Raw genomic sequence first — 24,690 nt, forward strand, 5'->3', positions numbered from 1 at the left:
CACCCAGCCTCAACCTTCTGAGTAAATCATAAGGAGAGATTGCTGTGTGTTGCTTATAACATTGGGCCACACAAACAGGGTTTGGGGGAAACACGCCACAACCCACTTTAAAAATAATTCAAAAACACCTCTGCTTACAAACAAACGGAGGGAGGATAAAGGTGTTCACTTTGCCTCTCTCTCTCCTGTCCGTAACAGTCAGGACCTCAGCTAACATCTCTTCAGGAAATGACACTTCCGACAGTGCCGCAGTCCCTCAGTACGGCTTCAAGGTGTCAGCTTAGATTATGTCTCCAAGTCTCTGAAGTGGGGCTTAAACTTGTGGTGCACACGAGAGGGAGCTGCCACTGAATCAAGGCTCACAGCTTCCTGAAAGTTATGTAACTTGTAGTGATTTATTTGTCGCTATGCACAAATCATCTACCACCCAACTATTTTTAACAACAGCTTATATTACATAGTGCCTTTAACATAATAAATTACAGAACGTACAGCACAGGAGCAGACCATTCCGCCCAACTGGTCCATTGCAATGTTTATGCTCTGTACAAGGCTAAGAAGCAGTACCTCTGTATAGTTGCAGAGTGAGGACCCCTTTCCCTGCATAAAGGTGTATAGTCAGTTAAAAAACAACATGAGGCATTAGTATAAAGACTGAGATAGCACCATATTATGTCATCAATAGGTTATAAAGTGTTTTACACAATATGTTATTGTTTATTTGTTCTTGGGATGGGAACATTGCTGGTAATATTAGCACTCATTGCCCTCTTCTCATTGCCCTCGAGAAGGTGGTGGTGAGCCACCTTCCTGAACTGCTGCAGTCTACTTGACTTTTCTGTAGCAGTTTGATACAACAGAGTGGCTTGCTTGGCCATTTCGGAGGGTGGTTAAGAGTCAACCATATTGCTGTGGATCTGGAATCACATGTAGGTCAGACCAGGTAAGGACAGCAGATTTCCTTCCCCAAGTCCATTACTGAACCAGGTAATCTTTTCTTCGTGACAATATGGTAGTTTCATGACCATTATCAATGAGACTAACATTCTATTCCAGAATTATTAATTTCATTTAAATTCCCCCAGCTCTTGTACCTGGAGCACTAATCCAGGCCTCTGGATTACTAGCCCAGTAACATTACCACTGTGCTAACGACCTCTAATTTTGGAGTACAGTGAATCTTGTAATGCTGGGGTTTGTGTTATACACGAAGTAGTCGAAAACTACATATGTTCAGAATGCATTCATTTGCAATGCCTGTGTGAGGAAAGCTGTATGTGAACGCTGGTAAATATTACTTCTGAATGATAAGTGGAGCAAAACAAAAGTTCAATCTCCATCAATGGATTTATGACTCTCTGACATAGAAGACATAAAAGTTAAAAATCCCCAATCTTTGTGCAACATAAATGTCATTATATCTAGTGGAACTATTGAACGAGTTAGCAACCTAAAGCAACAGCGCACCACCACCTCCTCAGGGGCAATTAGGGATGGGGCTGTGGTGCCCATGCCCAATGAATGCGCCAAGGGTGTAAAACATAGCAATCAGCTACAATGTGTTTGAATTTTTCTCAAACACAACAGATCTTTGGCTCGGGATAGGCTTTAATCTGATTTTAGCATTCATGAGTGAAAGTTGCAAATTAACCAGTAGTTTCCACAAATGAATTGTTAAAAAGAGGTTGCGGGCTGATTGGAAAGCAACTTATTATAATATTTACATAAATAATAAAATTATGAATTAGAAACTGACCTCGTCCAATCAAACAAAAGCAAAGTGCAGCAAACGAGAGTTAATACTCAGTTTCATAGGTAATAAATAGTTCAATGCCCCGGCCTTTATCTCTCATGTGTTTTAATGACTGTCCATAACTATGTTACGAATGATCATGACTTGTTTCATTTGTCTCCTCATCAGAATTTGGCACCTGCCACTATAATGATTTTTTTTTTCCATTAAGAATGGAAATAATAGCCTGCAAATAGGTTGGTGGTAAAGTTTCTGATGATGGGATTTCACTGTCAAGAAATTGGGCTTTTGGTGGTTTTACTGAAGGGTGCAATTTGATTGAAAAAAGGTGCCTCGGGAAATATTGCATTCGGAATCTTCTCGTCACCAATTTCCAAAAATTGGCTTTTTTTTTTTCCTTTTTCTCTCTCTCGCTCTCTGCTTTCCAACAAGTCCTGGAAAACAGGCGCGGTATTTGGAATGATGTGTTCACAGCAGCGTCACACACACACACACAGTCAGTCCACACCACTGCAGCCGGATAGTTGGACTAAATTCTAGGCACAGCTGCAGAAATGATCAGGAAGTTGACGCAGGTATTTGGTGTCAACGTTCCCGCCCCTGAAATGGGGTGTTTATATATATCAAAAGAAGAAGAGAAACGCATTAATCAGCGAAGAGTCTGCGTTTCCCAATTTCCCTTCACCCGTGCGTTGCTGGAGCAAGGTGGATTTACCTGGTGCCCAGGTGTGGACTGCCCAGGTCCTTGTGACAGACAGGGTCGCCTTCTGGCGTGTGGCACCTAACTGGGTGCATCAGGGTAGATCATGCTCTACAAGGTGTTAAGTCCGGATAGCCTATACGATCAGAACAGCAATGACAGTGGCATAGAGGATTGCTCCCGAAGGGGCAACCGATCCTCTCTGGACGGGGAAATACCCACCAGTGCGGGCGACTGCCCGCAGCCAAGTCCCTCCTCTCATCCCCTTGGAAACCGCCAGCTTTCCCTCCCGGAACACAAAACCACTAAAGGCGCAAACGAGACCTTGGCTGGTAAGATTCCTTCTCAACCTAACCATTCAGCCTCTTCGCGCACTGGTGGAAGATGGAGCTTAATTTATAATTGCAGCAATGAACGACGTGCCGAGGGGAGGGGGGCGGGGGTCGCTTCAACCATGGACTTAAAGCATGGCAAACAGCTGCAGTGTGTTTGAATTTTCCTCCGACATAACAGATCTGGGGACGCGGAATAGGCGTTAATCTGATTTTGGCATTCACGAGTGAAAATTGCAAATCGACCAGTAGTTTCCATAAATGAATTGTTAAACGAGGTGGTGTAAACTGACGGACTGATTGGAAAGCAACTTATTACAATATTTACATAAACAATAACATTAAGAATTGGAAACTGGCATCGTCCAATCAAACAAAAGCAAAGTGCAGCCAAGGAGAGTTAATACTCAGTTTCATAAATAGTAGTTCAATGCCTGGGCCTTTATCTCTCATTTATTTTAATAACTATGTTGTGAATTATCATGACTTGCTTTATTTGACTCCTCATCAGAATTTGGCACCTGCCACTATGATCATTTTTCATTGAACTGGTTATCTGTCTAACCAACATCACAAAAGCAGATTACCTGGTCATTTATTTCTTTGTTGTTTCTGGGATCTTACTGTGTTCATATAGACTGTAGCATTCCCTACATTACAAGAATGCAAACTACTTCATTAACTGCAAGGTGCTTTGGAAAATGCTGAAGTCAAGAAAGGTGCTATATAAATGCAAGCTTTTTTTTTCTGACTGTAAGTACGGGAGAACAGGGTTTTATACAGGCTTCGCTTCATTATTTGAAATGGTACAGCTATTTGTTTGTTTTGATGTGATCTATAAATGGGAGGGCCAATGAACAGGATGTGCATACGACTGAAGTGCCTAATCTTGGTATTCACAGAACAAGTTGGAATAATGCAAGGTGCTGTGCTTTGTGAAGTATGAAACTCAGACATCCTGCAGCAAGTTTAGAAAAGGCCCAACTTCTTTGAAATAGAGCTGCTTAATTGGATCAGATATGTCTCGGAGAATTTAATCTCTGCTGCATTTCAAGAATTGACATTCTCAATAAGATCATCATCTTGCATTCCCTTATATAGGTTTCATAGTTCGATAAGAATCTTTCCTTAACTGTGTGTTTTACTTCTATATTATTTTACCAGGGAAAAGTTTTTTGCAGATAAAATTTCTGAATTAGTATTACGTCAAATTATGGGGAAGGTGCAAACTAATAAAATATAGCACTGCTGTTTCTGCCTGAAATAAACGGGGCACTTAAGATGCCAAAATTCTCAACTTCGGTGTGTATAATGGTTATCGCCTTCTGGCTGATATAATCAACTGCTCATTTTAAAGGTGGGCTTTTGGTAGGGAAGATTGTATCAAAATTTTTGTGCCGGTTTTTAATCAAAACTTATTTTCCTTAGACTCAAAGAATCATATAAATGTGGAATGCCAGAAAAAATACTTGGGAGTGAGGGTCCGCTGGCCAGTTCGAGATCTCCTTCGCAATTATCGCATAGCCAGAGGAGAAGATCCCAATGATGTCCAGGTACGAGGATAGGTCCATTGCACCTGTGCAGCAAGCCCCCTTTCAGGAGAAGAAAAGCAAATGTTCAATCTTTTAACTATCAAACTCAACATGCAACAAAATATTGGGAGGGTCGGGGAAAATTGTATAATCAGATCAGATTCTCTGGAAATAAAGTTTCTCTGACATGGTAGCAAGGTATTGCAAAGCTGGAAATCCATCTTCAGTATTTGTTGGATTGACATAATTTTTAAGACCTCTTAATTTATTTCTTACAGTTGGATGTGGCCTGGAAATCAAATAATCGTAAGTGGCTCAGAGGAATCTATTAATTTAAAAGGTCCTTCTTTAGTGATCTGAGATTGTGCCTAATGTGTTTACTGGCGGCTCTATTGCAGTGAGAAGACGTGTGGTCCGAGAGGCAGTCCATGGTCATCCATACGCTACTAAACGGAACATACAGGTAAGCACTGTTAGGCCACTAGCATTTACACCTTGGAAATAACAGCAAGGGCATCATTGATTGTCCAACCCTGGTTTCCCAGAGAAGGTGCTGATGGGCGTCTTTCTTCTTGAGTGTCTGAGTGGCGTGCTAGGCCACTTCAGAGGGCGGTTAAGCAATTAAGTTGATGTGGGACTGGAGTGTCCCAGTGGTCAGGCCGGTAAGGACAACAGGGTTTCTCTCCCTCCAGGTCAGAGTTGGCCACCAGTGAACCAGTTGGGTTTTGGCAACAATTCAACAGCTTCAAAGTCTCTTTTTGAAATATTAGCACCAACTTTTTAATTCCCAATATTTCTTAAGCTGAAATCAAATGCTTAAACTCCCATGGTGGGATTTGAACTTGCATTAATAGGTGCTATTTTAATGGAGTGCGAAACCCAATCTACCCTATATGTGGTAATATTGCACAGTGTAGTTTGCAGGTTCATATTTATAATATCATTTGCAGCACTTATATCAAGACTTACTTTGCTGCTGATTTTAGGGATGTTAAGGACATCTTGAAATCAATGATTGATTGTGACAGCTTTCTGTGCATTGATGGAATCTAATAACAGCTTTCCATTTTATTTATCCCTTATACAGATAAAAAAAGCTAATGCTTTCCCACCGAAGAATTTTGAAGAACTTTTGGAAGACTTGGTAGAAGTTCTGGAGACCGACCTGAAGCAAAATAAAACATGTTCCTACCAGACAGAACAGAACATACCAGGGATGGACTGCCAGGTGGGCTGCTATACTGGCTGCCCAGTCAGTTTCTGGGGTTCACACAATGGCCACCAACAGCTGCAAACTGACCAAGGAACCTTACACTATCTTTCGAGTTGTTTCTCCAAGGATGATGCCACTCTTCCTGATTTGGAGTCTGTATATCCCGAACCTTATATACATTTGGAACCAGGAGTTTGGAATTTTTCACCTGCTCAGTTGGCCGTCTGCACGGAAGGACACCGCGGGAACACCTCCGATGAAGGCAGGACCTTCAGGCGTCAGCCCTGCAGTTCTCCAAATGTCACCGGGCAATCTATACCTTGTTCCCCATCATCCGAGGCGGAATGGTTTCGGGAAACTGAACTGAACAATACCCAGAACTGTAAACCTTCTCACGTTGAAAGCAAGCACCTTCCAGTCACCTCTCAACAGCAACATTCTCCAGATGATTCAGCCTTGTCTTTCTTCCAATTTCAGCTGCGACATGTAGAGGATAGCCTTTGCACTGTATCTACTCAGGAAATGCTCTCTGCGGACAAGAACGGCAACACGTAGGTGTAATGCCCGCATTAATTGTAGATATAGATCCAAAAATGCCTAGAAGAGATTGCATGATAGATTTTTATAGCACAGAGCATGGCCATTTGCCCAATCTGCTCTGTTCCAGCTCTTCGAACAAGCTCACCAACTTGTCCCACTCCGCGCTTTTTCCCTGTAGCAAAAGAAATTTGTTTTGACAAGCAGATAAATGTAGTGTAGCTAATCATTAAGTGATACAGCCTCGTGCAAAAGTTGGTTTAACAAATGTTGTAATAACACGCAAAGGCTAGTTTAACAAATATTACAATATGCAAAAGTTAATTTAATAAATATTATAATATTATGCATGCACCTACCTAGCTCAGGATGTTGTAACTTTGGTGTTGTGGCACAGCAAGTGTTACATGATTACAGTAACAAGTTCTCAGTGGCTGTCAAAACCGCATTTTTGTTTCCGTATTCAGATTAAGGAAAAGGTCAGCCACTTTGTTCTATTGTCTCACAATGAAATGTGCTTTTGCCAATTTCTCATTTGAGAAGCACCTTGTGCTGTGTCTGTGTGTCAAAGGCATGGTCTAAATTATTACAGATCATTGCTGCGCCATATATTAAGTTTGTTTGAAGAAGTCGATGGTTGGGAATCTTGCCCACCACCAGCACACATTAGAAAATGACGGGCAATGCACTTCAGGCAAGGGCCTCACCTCCCTGTACTTACCTCCCCAAATAAATGTGTTTTTTTTTTGGTAAATTCAAATATTTTCTTCAGCTTCAAATGAATAGCACTGGTGAATAGAACTGTTTACTGTGTGATTTTCCAAGTACTAGGTGTGGTTCAGAGCTTTGCAAATGAATGAGGTGTATGCCATTTCATTCCATGAAATTCAACCAGCTTCCATGCTTTTGTGTATTTGACCTTCAGTGGAGATAAAATGATTACATGTCAATTGAATCACCTGGAAGTGAATCACCGACAAGTTATGCTTGTTGAGATTACTTTAATGCCTTTATCACAAAAAATAAAGTAATTTGGATTACAATTGTGATGTGACTGAATTACTGAAATTAACACAGGGGCTTTAGGTAGAAGGAATAGTTTCATTCAGAACTTTGAATCGTCTATTTTGTTCTTTGCTCTGCTTTCTTTGTTTAATTATCAGTAATAGAGCACTTTTTTTTTTAATTTCAACAGAATGCTGCATTATGCTGTCATTCAGGGAAAGAGAGCCTTGGCATATAGCTTAGCCCGTAGGATGACAAACGTGGGTAGAATCGATGCAAAAAACACCAGAGGCCGAGTAAGTAATTAGAAGCCTGAAAAGAAAGTTCCTTTTTTTTTTGTACTTTACCCTTTTCAAAATTGTTTTCTGGACTTCCTTGCGTTAATAATTACTTTTACAAAAATGTTGCAAACAAACAAAAATGTTAACAAATCCACAACAATTGGATTTGTTCTCAACTATATCATAGGTTTTAGAATATATCTACACTTCATTGAATAACTGCAGTAACTCATGTGGATTACATTGGTTATTACATTCTAAGACATTCTACTTCAATTGTGCCGACAATCAGTTTAAAAAAGTATTGTACGCTTTTTATAAAACCAAATTAAAATTGCTGTAAGACAATGTGAGCGAGTGTATATGTTTATGTTTACCAAAAATAAAAACAACATATTATCCAAAATTTAAAAAAAATAAAAAGTTAACTATTTTTGTTAGAAATTACTTGTCAGTATGTTCACTTGATTTTAAAAATATTTTGTTAAAAAGATCGGTGTGAGAGGACATTATATTCATGATTTTTAAAAAAAATTTAAGGCCGAATTGTTCAAAGTCATGAAAAAAGTGATTTGTTTGTGGGAGTCGATTGAAGCTTTAAGGTACTGCGTTGTGATGTTGGTTCTACAGACTGCATTGCATTTGGCTGCAGAAAGAAATCAGCACCTGATGGTGAATGACCTCCTTTCACTTGGTGCTCAGATCAATGAGAGAGACTATATGGGGAAAACACCAATACATTTGTGTGCAGAAAATGGATTCCTCCGAGTTTTACAGGTAAGTAAACAGTTCATTGCCACTTCTGGTCAATTTTGAGCATCTGAGATTGTGAATAATTGCCATTCTTTCCATACTTATCCCACAATAATATCATCAACGATCATTTTCAGGTAATAGAGAAAACCTTGATGAATGGAACAGATGTGGACGTTGATGCTGTTGACAATAATTGTAAGTATCCTTTGATGGGCTCAAAATAATTCTTGTTTCATTGATGCATTGTGACGTTAATTATTTATACGTTTTTAAATTCCTTGTGCAACTTTAAAACTTAACTTTGGATGCACACATGATAGAAGCAAACTGTAAAAGGCATATGAAAGAACGATTCATAATATTTTAAGACAATAGTTCATATTTATAGGATCAGGAACACATGCAGTTTATGAAAATGCTTGGCAGCAACTGTTTGCAACGAGTTGGAAAGCCTGAACAAAATATTTCAAAAATACGATGGTTATGTTGAAACTTGAACTGTATTATGTTAATATCTTTATGAATTATGCTTTCACATGCTGTTCATATTTCTATTGTATGTGCATTCAGAGTTATTAAAGTTTAAAGTTCTACAAGAACTTTTTCAACACCCCATTTATTGCTCCAACTTGAGTGACTGTCACTTCCAATGAGACTGGATTACGCCTGCACTGTTTTTATTTTTGATTTTATTCAGGTACAACTTGTGTGTTTGATATCTACGGCATCCAGCAAATGTGAATAATAATCCTCTACCTTTTTGTTGCAAAGATCTGACCCCATTACACTGTGCGGTGTTGGCTCACAATGCAACAGTGAATGAATTTGAGAACTCGGACATGAACTGTGACACAAAGAAGTTCCTCAGATTGAGGAAGGAGCAGCTGCTGGATGGCATGAGATGCTTGTTGAGGATGGGATCTTCCCTCTGTATGCAGGTACGACAGTTACTTCAGTCCTAGGCCGAGCATGTTTTATTTCACTGGGTTCTGTGGGGGCAATTTGTCACTGAAAAATAACGGGGGGGGGCAGAATAAAATAGGTATTGGATCATTTTTAAGGTTTAAATCCTTTATTATGATTGCTATCAGCAATACTTTAATGGGTACTCTGCCTGTGATTTTTCAATACGTGCTTGTTCGAGGCCAAGTAAAATAACACCAACAAAGTATTTGTGTAACATGTTTTAATGCCAGGAAGCACCCCAAAGTGCTTCACAGAAATGTTAACGGGCAAAAATTTGACACTAGCCACAGAAAGAAATGATCAAATGCTTGGTCAAAAATGTGGGTTTTTAAAAGCAACTTAAAGGAGGAGAGCGAGGTGGAGAGGCGAGAGGTTTAGGGACAAAATTCCAGAGTTTAGGGTCTGGGCAGCCAAACACTCAGCGGACATTGATGGAGCAGTGGAAATCGGGGATATGCAAGAGGCCCAAAATTGGAGGAATGTGGAAAAACTACTCTTTGACTTTAAAAACTTAGCAGCACAGTAGTATTTAATGCATCACACCTCCTGTTGTATTTCAATTCACTGCAAAGCAATTTATAAATTGCACAAACAGACATAGTAATGTGCCAAATGTGGTTTAAAACAAAGATTGTAACTGCAGTGAATAAAACAGATCTAGTGACCTGGAGACCTTTATTGGAAAGTTTATTGGCTAGGTTTGGGTTTGACATTAGTGCACAGCTGGGAAGCCTGTTAACATACTGTCCAGCCCAGGCACAGGAAGAACAATTTCGCAGGCAAAATGTTGGAGAATTAATGGTACCTATGGAACATCGGTCAGCAGTTTTGACAAAGAAGGGGGGGGGGGTGATAAAGAGAGAAGCTTGAGGAATCTGCCCAGATGTGTAACACATTCTGTTTTTTCCTTAAAGGATCAGAATGGACGAAGCACCATCGACTTTGCTGAGGAAGTAAATGACACTGAAGTTCTGAACTTTCTTTATGGACATCTTGATGGAATGAAAACCACCCATCGTGAGGTACGTTTCATTCAATAAAACCAATTGAGCAGCAGTTGATACATTTAATGTTTTCATTTTAGTGAGAATTTCCATTGATCCCAAAAAAGTAAAATTTCAATAGTTTACATTATATTCAAAGGTATTTCTTTTATAGTTGGGTAAGTTTTACTTATTCTTATGACAAAAACTAGAAAATGAAAAATATACAGAAAAACAGCACTCAGGCATCAAATCATAGCACAGAAGTGAACCATTTAAGCCCATCATGGCTATGCTGACTCATTGGAAGAGCTATCCATTTAGTCCCACTCCCCTATCTTTCCTCGTAGCCCCCAGCAAATTACAAATATGTTTGTTAATCAACAAACTAAGAATGCCTTTAACCAGTTTGACTATTTTATGTATGAGCAAAAAATTGTTTAAACTGTTCCAAAATATGGCCCTTATTATCTCATTATGTTGAACAAGATTAGAAGTACTTTTCACGGACAATAATGTAATGGAGACACATTCCTTTCATATTCCTAAACATTTACTCAGAGCTACATTTTTTTTTCCCTTTCGGTCCCGAAATAGAAGAGTTGAATTCCCCCGAATTTAGCGAACCAAATTAAGGTTAAGGGCGTAACAAGTCTTGTGGTGGATAACTCCATGCAACCTAGCTCGTAAGGCAGAACAAAAGTAAAGCAGGCTTGCACCTGCGGTGGCGGCCGTTTCAAACTTCTCAAGCCACTTCAATGATGACTCGTTTGCCTCACCGTGGCGTAGGTTGTGTAAAGAGCCTTGAATATGCTGCAGCAACATTTTCAAAAAGTCAGCTTGAAGGAATGAGACGTAGAACCCGTGCCTTGGGCCAATCTACCCTTTAAGTGCTGTACTCGTAGGCTATCCCTTTCCTGAATTGTCCTCTTTACAACCTCCTGCTGCAGTGCGTAATAATCAGTACTTCAGCAGTTGCCAGTTCTTTCAGTGTCAAAGTGAAAGTTAAATATCTCGTGTTTCCTGCATGTAAGCAATTCTGTATGACTAAGAGCTCACAGCTTCCCCGCCTATCCGACTCTACAGAAGACTGCGTAATCTTTTTCTTGGTTGTTATTGAATGAAGAGTTAGAAATAAAACTGATTACTTTTTAGCTCTCTTGCATAATGCCTAAGATTACCATAGTATGAAGCAGCGATAACAAAAGACATCTGTTATCTTTCCCTGTTCCACTGTCGAGTCTGATTTTTTTTTAAGAAAACTTGACACACAAAAGAAACACAAGACCCTTTTTTTTTTAAGCAGAAGACTTTTTATTCTGAAAGACAGATTTTTCAGCTTTTAGAAAATTAACGAAATCTTATTTAGGTTTTGCAATTCTTTTCTGAGGTCCTAGATTTTAAACCATGGGATATGTGTTTTTAAATCAGTGAAGCTATTCATTTTCTTTTGCAATCCAAAAGGAATTTGCCTCTTTGGGAGTGTTCAACGCGATGGGCCAAAAAGCTGATTTACAAGAACTGGATCCAGAAATGCTTCCTAGTGACGTTTTCCAGCGAAGCAGCATTTACTGCGAGGTACAAAATCATTTTCTTGGGCTGTAAGACATTTAGGAAGGCGGTTTTTATTTTAAGGCAACAGAAACCCTAGAAAGCACATTTTAAATCATTGTGACCACTTTTTAATGTCCAAAACATTAATGTTTACGCCCTCCAAAACATTAAAAGAAGTTATTTTTTTCTTCCAGGAACTCGGAAAAAGACTCAACATCGGCAGTCAGTGAGACAGTCCAAAAATTGACAAGTAAAAGTCAAGAAATTGTTAAGCCTGAGATTAAGTTGAAAGCAAAGCTTTTGTACTTCTTAATATACATATATACACATATTTTTAAAATAATATATATGTGTGTGTATATATATATATATATAATATATTCACGCACAAACCAGTTAATGAATAATAAGCGTGTGGAGCTACTAAAATCAATTGCAGCAAAAACGATTTGAAATAAAATTATTTAATGAATGACATTTAATAAAATGACAAATAAATGCAAATCCATAACCAACTCTCTGGACGTTGTGCACAGTCTGGCTAGAGCTCCCAATGCTTGAGTAGCACTTAACAAATTTGGGGTGATTATAAGCCAGACGTATTTTACTTTTAACTGCAAGGAAATTAGTACAAGAATGTTCTTTGCTTCAGCACACCTCAGGCTATTTAAAAAAATGCATCAAGGGTTAAATGTGTTACAGACATTACAGCAAAGAAATGTAACATCTCATAAAGAGTCCTAGACCAATCTAAATGTTGAAATTGTCTTGTTATTTCATGATAAATTGAACAAAATAGCTCAAATGATCTGGATTAAATGTGTTACCATGTGGAAGATGCATGCAGCAGATATACACATGTTTTGGGTACCTGAGGAATGCATGCTTTTAGTGCTAATACGCATAGCCTTTCCAAATTAAATTATGAGGCAACTTTGAATTTAATGGTGATCAGAATTTGACATTGTCCTGTTGCACTGTGAATTGCATCAAATAACCACCAAACTGAAATGAGATGAAAGGAAATGAAGCTGCTTCCAAAAATGCTTTAAGAGGAAGCTCTTCTAACCCCACTGCTAACCAGTAATACATAATTTCAACTTTAGTTTCTGGTCTATGAACGTTAATTATGTAAAAGCCCCTAGTTGCAATTAGCTGGTTTCTGTGAAACTTCCATTGTTGGCTACATCGTTTAGCAGACTGTACTGTGTATATATATAGTTGCAGAAAAAAAACACATCTGGCCATTCCCTTTGTTCCCTGTTTATCTTATTATTGTTTTTTTAAAAAAATCTGCATGCATATATGCTGCTAGTTGTTCCTTCAGCAGTTTGGACTACTTTTGGACTGAAAATTAAGCTCCGCTGCTTAAATGACACTGTAGATTTGGGGGGCAATGACTGGTTGCTTATTGATGTACTGAGAAAATGGCATAGAAATGTTTGACCATTCTAAATAGCTGAAATATCCATTGCAAGGCATTAAGAGGTGGCTTGATAATTGACTATCGATATTGGCTGATTATCTTCCATTTATGTTTATTTCGAAATGCATGAAAATTGTTTAGATTGTGTGCTCTCACCCCACTTTCCTCCCTGAATGCATTGAGTTAACTTGGTCTCTCCATTTGATAAGGTGCTGGGAAACTTCAGTACTCATTATCCTGAATCTCCCCCTGACAAGTTTTAAACCCTGTGAGCACATTTAGCCATTAAATGGAATTTCTACAATAATTTAGGGCCTGGAAGTTAATCTGTTGGCGATTGCAGTTGAGTACAGAAATTTGGTAGTTGCACGACTCCCTTTCCATTCCACTCGCCCCTTTCCATTCGCCAATATCATTCCTATAGTGATTGCAACCATCAGAAGTGCATTTATAAAGAGGTCCAAGAGTGCAGTGTATTAATCGCACTGTCTTTTCAACTTCTGGCATCTGGAGTTTGAACCTTGTCCAGACTATGGAGATACACCATTGCTGCTAGCCTTTGAGGGATTCTAAGAGAAGTGTGTGATCTTCATTGCCGCTGCGTCAAAGCCTCTAACAGCAAAACGGGAGTACCTGTATCACATGCACTCCTGCAGTTCAGGGTCAAGGCCCTCCATCACCTTCTCAAAGGGCACTGAGGGATGGGCAACAAATCCCAGAGTTGTCAGTGACGGCCCTTACACCGAGAAATAATTTCTTTAAAAAAAAAAGTCCTGGTCTATTGTCCGTTGGCACAAGTCCAAAAGACAGGACTAACTTTGTATAAATGGCCACAATATTGGCCAGGGTTTATCGGCCCCCACCCGCAGCAGGGATCTGTCGTGGGCAGGAATGGAGAATTTGGACAGCTAGCCAAAAGTCCATTGACTTTCGGTAGCTCTGGAAAATCCCAGCCGCAAGCAAGGGCTGGGAATTCCCGCTCATTGTCTTTGCTAATATGAGAAATGGAAAATGTCACACTGGTACAGGAAGGATTATTCTGCTGGGCATGGAGTTAATCACGCCTCACTGAAATAGTTAAAAATGGAAGTGTTTCCCTGTACCTGGTGTATAATACACCTGAAGCTGAGGCCAAGGGTAGAAAAGTGTTTGATTCTCCAGTCATGACATCAATGGGCAATTAAATAACTTTTAAAAGTCAGCCTTGAGCAGGATTGTCCCCTCACGTGAAAGAATACAAACTGATAATTTACCAAAAATGCATTTTATTGTGTCCTTAAAACCAGGAATGCAGTCCAAATATTTCCTTTGATTTAGTCAGCGAATGTATTCCAACTTCTATCATTATGTGTGGGGCTCTGGAATTTGTAACCATTCCTTTTGTTAGAAAGCATTTCATTGTTGTTACTGCGCATCCTGTGATGCATGTTCAATTTAAATGGAATACTCTACTGAGACCAAGTTCAACAGGAGCAGTGGGATTTTGCCATAAATAACCGGGACCCTACCTTTACTATGGGTTCAATGGGCTCATTGTCATCCTGGTGGAAGCATTGTTCTTATTAAACTTTGTCTAGCAACAACAAAGATATCTGGACAATTGCAGGCCAAATCTTTCGAGAGCTGGGTCAACACGTCAGGAGAGTTTTGCCTAAAAAAGGGAACAAGTGTTGGTGAAATGTTGACACGTTTATCCAGCCACTACTGACGTGGTGCAAGTAACAGAAGGTTTCCCAAAGCTAAAATGGAGCGGCTAAGTGATCAGGGCTGGTAGGAAGTCATTTTCACGGGTCCACACCTTTATTTTTTGCCTGCCCTTTATGAGGACATGGATTACATGCATGAACATATTTTATATAAGTAACTGTGAATTATTACTATACGATACATGGTGATTTATTCCAATTTATATAGAATCGGAATTGTAGATAATTGCTGTACATGGGAGGATTTATGGGTGGTTTGGTAGTGGACAACATTTTTAAAAGTTAAAGTGGGTTGTTTCATCCTGATGAGTAAGAAAATTACATATGTAAAGCATTCCCTATGTTATGGGTAAACCTGATGTAATTTTTATATTTGATGTCTTACTTAACCTTAATCAGCAAGAATAAAGAGTTTTGCTACAAAATATAACATTATGTTTCTTTTATTGGCTTGTTGTAATTACTGTGTTCCTCTGGTCACTGTGAGGTACGTGCATGTGTTAGAATACAGTCAACTCCTGTTGTTCACAGGGGCTCTGTTTCCCGCGAAATCTTGTGAAGGGTGAAATCGCGGACGGTGAGCTTGCGCGTGCACAGAGACGGCACATGCGCAGTGCACACTTTCTACGTGGGAAAGCCATGGGAAAGATGAGAGTTTAACGCTTTAAATCGGGGATGAGTGAAGTTCTGGGACCGCGATTTGGTGTGCATACACATTTTGCGTGGGTAAAAATATTCGCGATAGAGGGTGTTGCGAATGACGGAAGTTGACTGTATTTCCAGTGAAACTGGAACGTCATCCTATTTTACCCCTGCCTTGGTTCCCCTGCTGTTGAAGCCCTGATCCGTTCCTTTGTTATTCATAAACTTGACTATTGTAACACACTCATGGCTGACCTTACATCTTTATAAACTTGAAGTCATCTAAAACTGCTGCCCGCATCCTAACTAGCACTAAGTACAGTTCGCCCTTTCACCTCTGTGTTCATTGACCTATGCTGGCACCCGGTTAAGAAATGTCTCAATTTTGCAATTCTCATTCCAGTCTTCAAATCCCTCCAGGGCCTTTCCTCTCTCTGTCATTGTAAGTTCCTGCAAGTCACTGAACTATCAGCAGCCCTTCAACTCTGACCTCTTGTGCATCCCACATTTTACACTTAGGTTAGATTCAGCTTTAGGTTTTCTGCCTATGCGTGGACTAGTGCACAGGCACAGACGGTGGCCATCTTGCATTGGAAGGAGACACAGTGCCATTTCAATCGCTTCACCATTAGCAACCGTGCCTTCAGCTGCCAAGGCCTTAAATTATGGAATTCTCTTTCTAAATCGGTCCTCTACCTCTCTCTTTCTTTAAGGCACTCCTTAAAATCTACCTCTTTGGCCAAGTTTTTAGTATCAGCTCAGTCCCAAACTTTGTTAACATTACGAAACACCTTGGGGCATTTTATTATGTTCAAAGTGCTTTATAAATCAAATTATTGTTGTTATGCCGTAAGCATATTCTAAAGAAATGCATACAACCTGACTTGAATTGCTGAATATTGGACTTTTTCACCAGTGTGTCTCTGATCCTGTGCCTAATACTGGAGGAATGTTTACTCCCAATGTTGTTAAAGAATTCAGATGCTCAGTTCTGCTGCAGAAATTTGGAGCATTTCTGTGCTTGGTATCTCCAGATAGTAGGAAAAAACAATGGACTGTGACCTTTGCATCATGAAATGTGTGTCTATGAAGCTTCAGTAATGTAACAGATGTCCGAAGGTGCTTCACTTATGGCACTCAGGCCTGAGTAGGAGGAAAGGTTAAGAGGAGAAGCCACAAAGGCAGCTAAGGAGATTGGGAGGCTCTTAAAGCTGGAGAAGAGACGTAGCATAATGGATGAAGGAGCAATGCATGGGATGCCTGATGGCTCCATGTCTCCTGGTAACATGGAAGAAGGTGGTGAAATTGCAGTAGACAAAAGAAATCCTATTAAACTGATTTTGAATCCTGCTGTGATTGGCAACCTTATGGTTTCTCCAAATTCGATCTTTGAAGTTGTTATGGACAAGGATGAGAGAGAACAGTTGAAACCCCTGTTCCTTTCCCTTACTGTCTGTAATCAGCGTGTTTTTGAAAAGTGAAATGCGTGTATTTCTTAATCCCTGATTGTGTGGACAATTTGAATGACCAGCAGCAAGCTTTTTATGAGTTTAAATGAAGGGGATTATTTATTCACATGTTCACCCCAAAAGTCTGTTACGTTACTCAATCACCACTCATAGACATGTACACACACACACGGGGAAAATAGTTAAAGAGAATAGTGCACTTTTACATGTTATAAACCAAAGGATAGTTTGTAATTCACGTGATTAGCTCATCTTGATAAAAAGCACGCATTGCAGGCCCAGTGAGGAAGGATTTTTCACCTCTGAAGGGTAGTCTAGGTGGATTCAATGGCCGAAGTTGCACATCAAAATTGTTGCAGGATTCCCTCAAAGAGCTGGATTTTCAGCAAGTCACAAAAGTTAGTCACTTGTAGTCTCAATACCAGGGGGTCAGCTTTCTGTATTGGTGAAAAGGAGAGGGTTGGAGACCCTAAGATGTCGTGGTCTCCAGTTTTTAAAGGTGCAGATGCTGCTGCCCCTTCTGCTGTTGCTGACTCTCCAGTTGTCATTTTGTGTTTTCCCAACAGCACTAAGTTTTATTTTAAAGGGGATGCCAAGGTGGCTGCCTTACTATGTAGTCCTTCAAAGCTCCCATCCAAATATGTTGTTGGGCGTAAGTTAATTCACCACAATCTGGGGTCTTTGTGTGCAGACATTCACCCTGGTGACCTGAGACAATCACTGTCTTTAGTTCTGAAAAGACCCATTCAAGTTCGGATGGTTTCAGGAGATGAGCATTGTCATTTCTTAGCTTGGAATGTGTCCCTTTGAGAAAGCGTGGCAGCTTGAAACAACAAATCAAGTCAGGTGACTCTTGATAGCCATCTTTTGCAGCATTTTAATGTCAATATTCAAAAGAAACATTAGTTCCGGAAGATTCCAAACTGATTACAGTTTATGTTTTAAAAATTATGGATAGGGCGTGCCTCTACTGGGCATGACAGAAGCAAAGAGGCGGTATAACTGGGAATCAGAATCTCTTTATTTCCCCCATGTTTATTTTCTCAGGCAGTTGGTGAGCTGGGGCAATATCTAATTTCACCTTTGACCTTTGCTTTGCAGACAGTCTGCTGAATTGAAGGGATTCACGTGAACCTCAGGACACTTGTATCTGCTGTTGTTTGACTTCCATTTATGTTGATCTTATTGGTAAATGAAATTAGTTTGCAATAAGTGCCTGACATCGAGGTCTTTTTATTTCCTTTATCAAGTGGAGAGGCAAGCAGTGTTTGGGAAGTTGTTTGGTATTTTATTGTCAGCAGCTCCTCACCAGTTTAAAGGGTTTATTATTCATGTTGCGGAGGTCTTGTGGCACAGTGGTTGCGTCCCTACCTCTGGACAAGAAGTTTTGGGTTCAAGTCCCACTCCAAGAGTTGATGGCCACGGAAGGTGTGTTCATAATGTGGCCAAACAGGTTGATTATCAGCCTGTAAATCCTTCCACTATGCCGGATGGCAGGTGGTAAGAGCGGGAGAGTTTCCTGGTCAGCCATACTGCAGAAGGCAACAGCAAACCACAGCAGCATCAGCTTCAGTACTTTGTCAAGCGTAATCGCAATCCAACTCCATGGTCGTCAACACCCTCTTAGGGAATAGTGCCTGAAGGAGGAGGAGGAGGATTATTCAGGCATTCCAAATAATCACTGTGTCCCAAAATCACAAAATAACTTAATCACAAAACATCACACCACAGCTTCTTAGGAAATGGTAGTTTAATAAACACACTAACGTATCTGGAAAGTGCAAGATTTTAACAATACGTAGGTTCTGACATCTAAACTAGGGGGAACCCTAGAGAAGAAGCCAATTTTGAAATGAGATCATACCAGACAACAAGCTTCAGTCTAGTCATGATGGGGCTGAGACTTCTGCTTTGATTAACTGAACAAGCTGTTGCCACTCCCAACAGCAGGCGTGCAACTTTGTGGCTCACAAGAATTGAAATCAATTAGCTATCAGAGAGAGGAAGCCAGGAGCTATGACATTCTGAGGACGCTGACTCTCTCAATCTGGGACACCTAGAGATTCACCTTGATCAACCAGGACCACTGTCATCAGCAATGCGCCAATTTCTTCCTGAACCGAGGAAATCAAACGCATAGATCTTGGCATTTTAAAAGCCTTAAATTACTCTTCAGGGACAATGAAAAATTAAGAATCCAAGAAAACCATGAAAGTGTATGAAAAAGAGGGGTCCACGCTGAACTCCGTTGACCAGGTATTTGGTGGCACAATGACAAGTACAACAATGTGCGGGAATTGCAAAATGCAGAGTTTAGCAGGAAACATTGACGCCTTCATAAATTTAGAAAAAATAACACAGCTTAAAGGACATTCCATTAAGGCTGCATCACTGAGTGCAGCTGCTGCTGGTAAATCATGGAAACAGTTGCATTTTTTCCAAAGAGTTTCTGAGTTGATTGAGTGCATTATAATCCACCTGGATGTCAGCTGTGGCTCAGTTCATAGCACCTTCGCCTTTGAATCAGAGGGTTGTGGGTTCAAGTCCCACTCCCGGAAACCAAGAACTGTGATTGTACTCGAAAAGAGTTGCAATCTGTGACTGTTGATAACTCAAAAGAGAGTGAATGCAATATTAAATTGGGAAGAGAGAAAAAAAACAAAGTGGGATGAAGAAAGACTGGATTAAGAAAGAGACAATAATCCACCTGGATTGGGTATCTGTGAATGAAAAGGGTGCTGAGATTGTTTTCTGCTGTCTGACTTTCACCTAGTTAATAATTTACAATGGAGTTAAATCTTACACTTTTATGAATTATATACACACTCTCATATTGTTGTTCTCTATTTTGCCAAATTCCAAAGACACTGGGTGGAATTTAATGACCCCCCCACCCACCCCTTGGCGAAATTTGTGGAGGGGGCATTTAATCAGGCAGGAGTGTGGCGAGCGGGAACCCCTTTCCCCCTCCACCCTGTCTCAGTCCAGACAGTCAAAAGCCCACTTGAGGACTTTATCCCGACTCTTCATTCAAATTCAAAAGATTGAGGGACCAGCATTGGGAAAGAGAAGCCTGCAGAGGGCCACCCCCTGTCTTTGCTGCCTTAATCGGCCCACCAATGTAACATGGCGGCGGGGCCCGCTTCTCCGGCGGGGATCGGCTCCCCCGCCGCTGGAGATTGGGTCGGGCTCGCCCACCCGTCAGGCAGAAAATTCTGCCCTTAGTTTTTCAGTATTCTTGTGAGGCTGAGGGCTTTTTGACCCCAAGCTGCCACCATGTTGTAATGGTGTTGGTTACGGAGCGTTTCTGTTAAGGAAATCTTCGGAGACTTTGGTATGTTAACAGCAAGTCTTTATTAACTACTTGTAACTATATACAGTAAAGGGTACAGCTTGGCGCTATCTTCATGTCTAAATCTTAACATGTCTCTGGCCAACACTACACTGACCCTAGATCTTGGTCAGCTGCCTTCTTACATCACTGTGTGGATGTTACTGCACTTAGTCCCACATTAACCCTGTATATACCAAACCCTTACACTACAATTGCCAGTGTACATAGGAGCCTAATCAAAAAGGTTGGACTTCAAGTGGGGAAATAAAACAAGAAACCATAAAACCTAATCTTTATAGTTATCAATCAGGATGATTAAATCATCATAATTTAAAAGCAAAATACTGCGGATGCTGAAAATCTGAATTAAAAACAGAAAATGCTGGAAAAGCTCATCAGGTCTGACAGCATCTGTGGGGAGAGAAACAATTAATGTCCCGAGTCCATATGGCTCTTCTTCAGAGCAGAAGAAGAGTCATATGGACTTGAAGTGTTAACTCTGTTTCTCTCCGATTAAATCATCAATTGGAATCACTTGAACTCTAAGAATTGGGGAGGCAATGGCTGTTGCATGTGAAACCAACCGGAGGCACAAGATGGACACGGGGGCGGGGCAGCAGTGCTGGGGGGAGAAACGGTCTTCAGGCTATTGACAGGTCGGCAGGCCTACAGCTGATTTTGCTGTGCCCCCGCCTTCCTGAAAATTTAAATGGGGCGCGGTGACGTTGGGAGTTCAGCCTGACGTCATCGCGCGTCATTTTACGTGTCGGCGAGCGGGCCCCCACCCCTGCTCACCAATGGCAAAATTCTGCCCTAATTAAAAGAAAATCTTCAACAGATTCTGGAATGAAAGAATCTCCCAACTGAAGCTACAGATACTGAGAAAATTCACCAGATAAAGCTCCAGAGAGAAGAGCCTGGAAGCTAAATGCAGAAGTTCTACTGCAGCAGAAGACTCCATAGAATCTCCCTTGCAAGTCTAGCTTCAGCACATAGATTTCATAGCCTGAAAGGTGAGCTAAACCTTGTAACTTCCAGGCTGCAACCAGTCCTGAGAATCACCTTTTATGAATTCAGTCAGAAGTGCCATTTTAATGAAATCTGTCACTAATCCTGATCTCCAACTCCGAGCCTCAACAGTTGAGAAAAAAAGGAAAAAAATAATAATTAACTTACTCAACTCTCGGGAACCTCGCGAACATCTGAATCCTTAGACAGCAAGGCTGCAGTTCATTTAAATGCCTATAGCACTGCTATATTGCTGAATAAATCAAGCCTGCAGACAGCCAACCCGCACAGTCATTGTTAAACATTGTTTGTTCAGATTGGGAAAAAAAGCAGCAGCTATGGAGCTATTTTGAATAGAAAAACAATTCCTGCACAGCCATTCTTAAAGGGGCAATGACATTTAAAACTGAAATTGCTGAAAAGCAGGAGTGAAAAAGTGGTTACTGCACAGGCATTCTTAAAAGGACGACAACATTTAAAGCATTGATTGCAGGAGAAATATTAAATCACCATGGATCAAAAATTCGACTTACCAAATCAGTTTGGACCAACCCCAGGGCCAAATCCAACAGGACATTTGGCATCCTTGAGAAATGACTTTTCACCTTATATGAGGATATAAGGTCTCATTTTAAAAAATCGGAGGAATACAAGACTATTGTCTCTTATTCCTGGTTTGGTGATCTTGCTAATCGCATTGTCCTGATGCAAGGCATTGAATCCACAACCAGCATCAAAGAACTATTAACAGCCTTTGATGAATATTTTAATCTTCAAGCTGAGGAGAGCTCAGAGCTTAAGAGGCATAAAAAAGATCCACAGCAAAGCAAAGTAAAGGTAAAGAACAACACCTGAACAAGCCACAGGAGGATGCCAGGGAGGCATAGAACTCCCCAGAAGCCCCAGTAATATGGGAAACCAAAGGAAGAAGTCCCAAGTGATTTCCTTTTCGAAGACGTGGACGTGTTTCTAGAAACTGTATCAGCAGCTGGTAATGAACGAGAAGGAAAATGACCTGTGGCAGCCAGATCAAGAAAAAGCAGTAGTACAATCAGCTGAGCTGGAAGAACTCAACCTGAAATACAGCCAGTCACAATAGCAGGCAAGAAAGACACTCTCGGAACTCATTGCCTTGAGAGACTCTTTGGTGAACCAATATGAGTCCCTGGAAAAATATGAGGGGTTGGAAAAGATGTGGAATGCTACTTCAGAAAAAGCAGTACTGGAGCTAACAGTAATGACCAAAGCTATACACTGGTACACTGAGTGAGCAGACAAGAGCCGAATGAGAAAATGAACAGTTGAAAGAGCTGCTAATTGCCCTTCAGTCTCAGTCTCAAAAACAGTCCATTACACTTCAGCAACATGATGGAATAAAGAATACCCTGAGAAGCAGGACGACAGAACAGCAGAACAAGCTCATTGGGCAGTATTTTCCAGCCCCACCCACCACTGGGATTATCCGGTCCCGGAGAAAGTCATGGACAGGAAAGGCAGGGCTGGAAAATCCAGGCCATTGGGACTCTGGTACATGACAAGAAAACTCAACTCAAGAGAAGTACTTGAGCTTCGCAGTGAAAAGGGAAACCTGTTGAAGGACATTGACATGTTACAAGGATCACTCAGGTCTGAGTTTGTCTCCCGGGGAACATTATGAAGCAAAACAAAATGAATTTAATGCCACTCAAAGAACTGACGAAGCAGGTTTCAGAGAAGATACAGGAAAGAAACTGCAGCGCTGAAGGGAACAGTTGCACATTGAGAAGGAACCCTGGACAAACATTACATTCCCAAAGAGGTATATGGAAAGGTGAAAATCAAGAACATAGAATGACAAGCGAAGGTAGAGGTTCTCACTAAAGAGCAATTGAACAATTGTAAGAATTGCAATTATGGAACGTGAGCTTGAAAAGATAGTGGAGAGGAACTACACTCTCTGCCAAGGAAAAACTGATCAGTGGAGAGAATACAGCATGAGGCAGCAAACAAATATTTAAGCTGATGTACGTCATCCGTAACCAATCTTTCTCTCTCCTGAGCAGGGATGCCTGCACTGCCATCGACGTCTTCCAGACAGCAGAGGATGTCAAGACTACCACTGTCATTAGCCAGCCAGAATAACATAGTCCTGAGTACCTGAACACTAAAGAGTATTCAGACTCGAATTTCACCTGCGATCTCTCTTCTCTCTTTGTGGAGCAAGTTTGTCTATTATCATTCCAGGTCTTGAAATCCTTCAATGGTCAGACCAACCTACCACCCATTAGATTCTCTCGAGTGGAAGTGGTACCAGGGAGTGATCAGCAGTGTGAGAAGCCTCTAGCCCCAACTACGATGATGGTACAGCTGGTCAACACAGCAACCACTGTGCACACAGCAACTTCCAGCCAGCATGCCACACCACAGGGATGCTGGAACCTGGGACCAGTCTCTCACCATTGACAACAAAATGCAGAGGTGAGCGTACCTCTAAACCTTCTTCCTGTCACAGAAACACTCTTCCTTAGCCTCCCAGGGCTTTGAGACAGCCCACGCAGAGAAAGAACAAGACAAAGCAGCACCAAGGAGATGGATACCATGTTTGTCCACCCCGCAAGGAATGGTTGAGAGTAACAGCAACCATGGATCAACGCAACAGCCGAACCAACCAGGCATGGGTCAACATTAGCAATGAAAGAAAAGAATGAAAGCAAATGCTAGTCCAACCTCCAAAGCAACCACAAGAACCAGAACCAACAGAGCCTGCCACTCTCCTGACAGAATGGCGAATGAGATATGGAGGGGTTATGAGGCCTCTAGACTGCTTGAACCTCTAACTCAAGGACTTGAAGTGGGGAGATGGGGTAGTGAGAATGTTGTTAATGTTAATACGGTGATAGCAATAATGTTGGAATAGCATTAAGTTTGTAACCATAAGGTAAATACATAAGACTTACAACAGTGCAAGACTTGAAGTAAACTATATCCATGAGATAAAGATGTGAGGGGAGGTGTAATATAAGGGTCTGCTGTATACAGGGTTAATGTGGGGCTGAGTACAGTACCATCCACATAGTGATGTAAGAAGGTACATGACCAAGACTTAGGTGTTGGCGAGAGACATGTTGTGATCTAGACATGGGATAGCTCCTTGCCTGTACCGTTTACTGTATAGTTGTATATAGTTACGAGTACTTAATAAAGACTTGCTGGTAACATACAGAAGACTACGAAGACTTCCTTAACAGACACGTACTGTAATCAACACCATTACAACAGTAATATCAATGGTTTGTTTAAATTTGTCATTAGAACTCCATTAGAAGCCCACGCAATATAAACTTCAATGATACTTTCACATTTAGTACAATTAAGTGTAAAATAATCCAGCAGCTGGTAGCCTGGCATATTTTATGGAAAAGATATCTGATCCTGAACAGTTTGTTATTTGACGCCAAACTGGAATGAATAGGTAATAAAGCTGATTAAATGTAATTGGGTAGATTGGATCCCT

The 24,690-nt window shown here is 40.7% G+C and overlaps 1 protein-coding gene and 1 long non-coding RNA gene across 2 annotated transcripts in view; both read left to right on the top strand.

Annotated features, from left to right (window-relative positions):
- The first annotated feature begins 2,554 nt into the window (after positions 1 to 2,554).
- Positions 2,555 to 11,897, top strand: LOC144690980 (uncharacterized). Its single transcript, XM_078558930.1, has 12 exons — positions 2,555 to 2,785; positions 4,214 to 4,338; positions 4,596 to 4,623; positions 4,716 to 4,780; positions 5,405 to 6,081; positions 7,263 to 7,368; positions 7,984 to 8,130; positions 8,244 to 8,304; positions 8,881 to 9,047; positions 9,990 to 10,097; positions 11,523 to 11,636; positions 11,807 to 11,897. Exons 1-12 carry the CDS (start codon positions 2,560 to 2,562, stop codon positions 11,840 to 11,842), a joined length of 1,860 nt encoding a protein of 619 aa, XP_078415056.1. The 5' UTR covers positions 2,555 to 2,559; the 3' UTR covers positions 11,843 to 11,897.
- A 1,583-nt stretch (positions 11,898 to 13,480) lies between these two features.
- LOC144690990 (uncharacterized) overlaps positions 13,481 to 24,690 on the top strand; it is a 28,687-nt gene continuing 17,477 nt past the window's right edge. The window contains exon 1 of the long non-coding RNA XR_013579025.1: positions 13,481 to 14,808. This is a non-coding gene — a long non-coding RNA (uncharacterized LOC144690990). The remainder of the gene's footprint in view (positions 14,809 to 24,690) is intronic.

The sequence above is a fragment of the Cetorhinus maximus genome, chromosome 2 (genome assembly GCF_964194155.1).
Source record: "Cetorhinus maximus chromosome 2, sCetMax3.hap1.1, whole genome shotgun sequence".
Classification (NCBI taxonomy): domain Eukaryota; kingdom Metazoa; phylum Chordata; class Chondrichthyes; order Lamniformes; family Cetorhinidae; genus Cetorhinus; species Cetorhinus maximus.

What these genes read in the sequence shown, in the direction of transcription:
- LOC144690980 (XM_078558930.1), top strand. Translation starts at nt 2,560, where the DNA reads ATGCTCTACAAGGTGTTAAGTCCGGATAGCCTATACGATCAGAACAGC. An exon ending in AAGATCCCAATGATGTCCAG is followed by an intron (nt 4,339 to 4,595) that starts GTACGAGGATAG and finishes TATTTCTTACAG; the next exon opens with TTGGATGTGGCCTGGAAATC. An exon ending in GGCCTGGAAATCAAATAATC is followed by an intron (nt 4,624 to 4,715) that starts GTAAGTGGCTCA and finishes GCTCTATTGCAG; the next exon opens with TGAGAAGACGTGTGGTCCGA.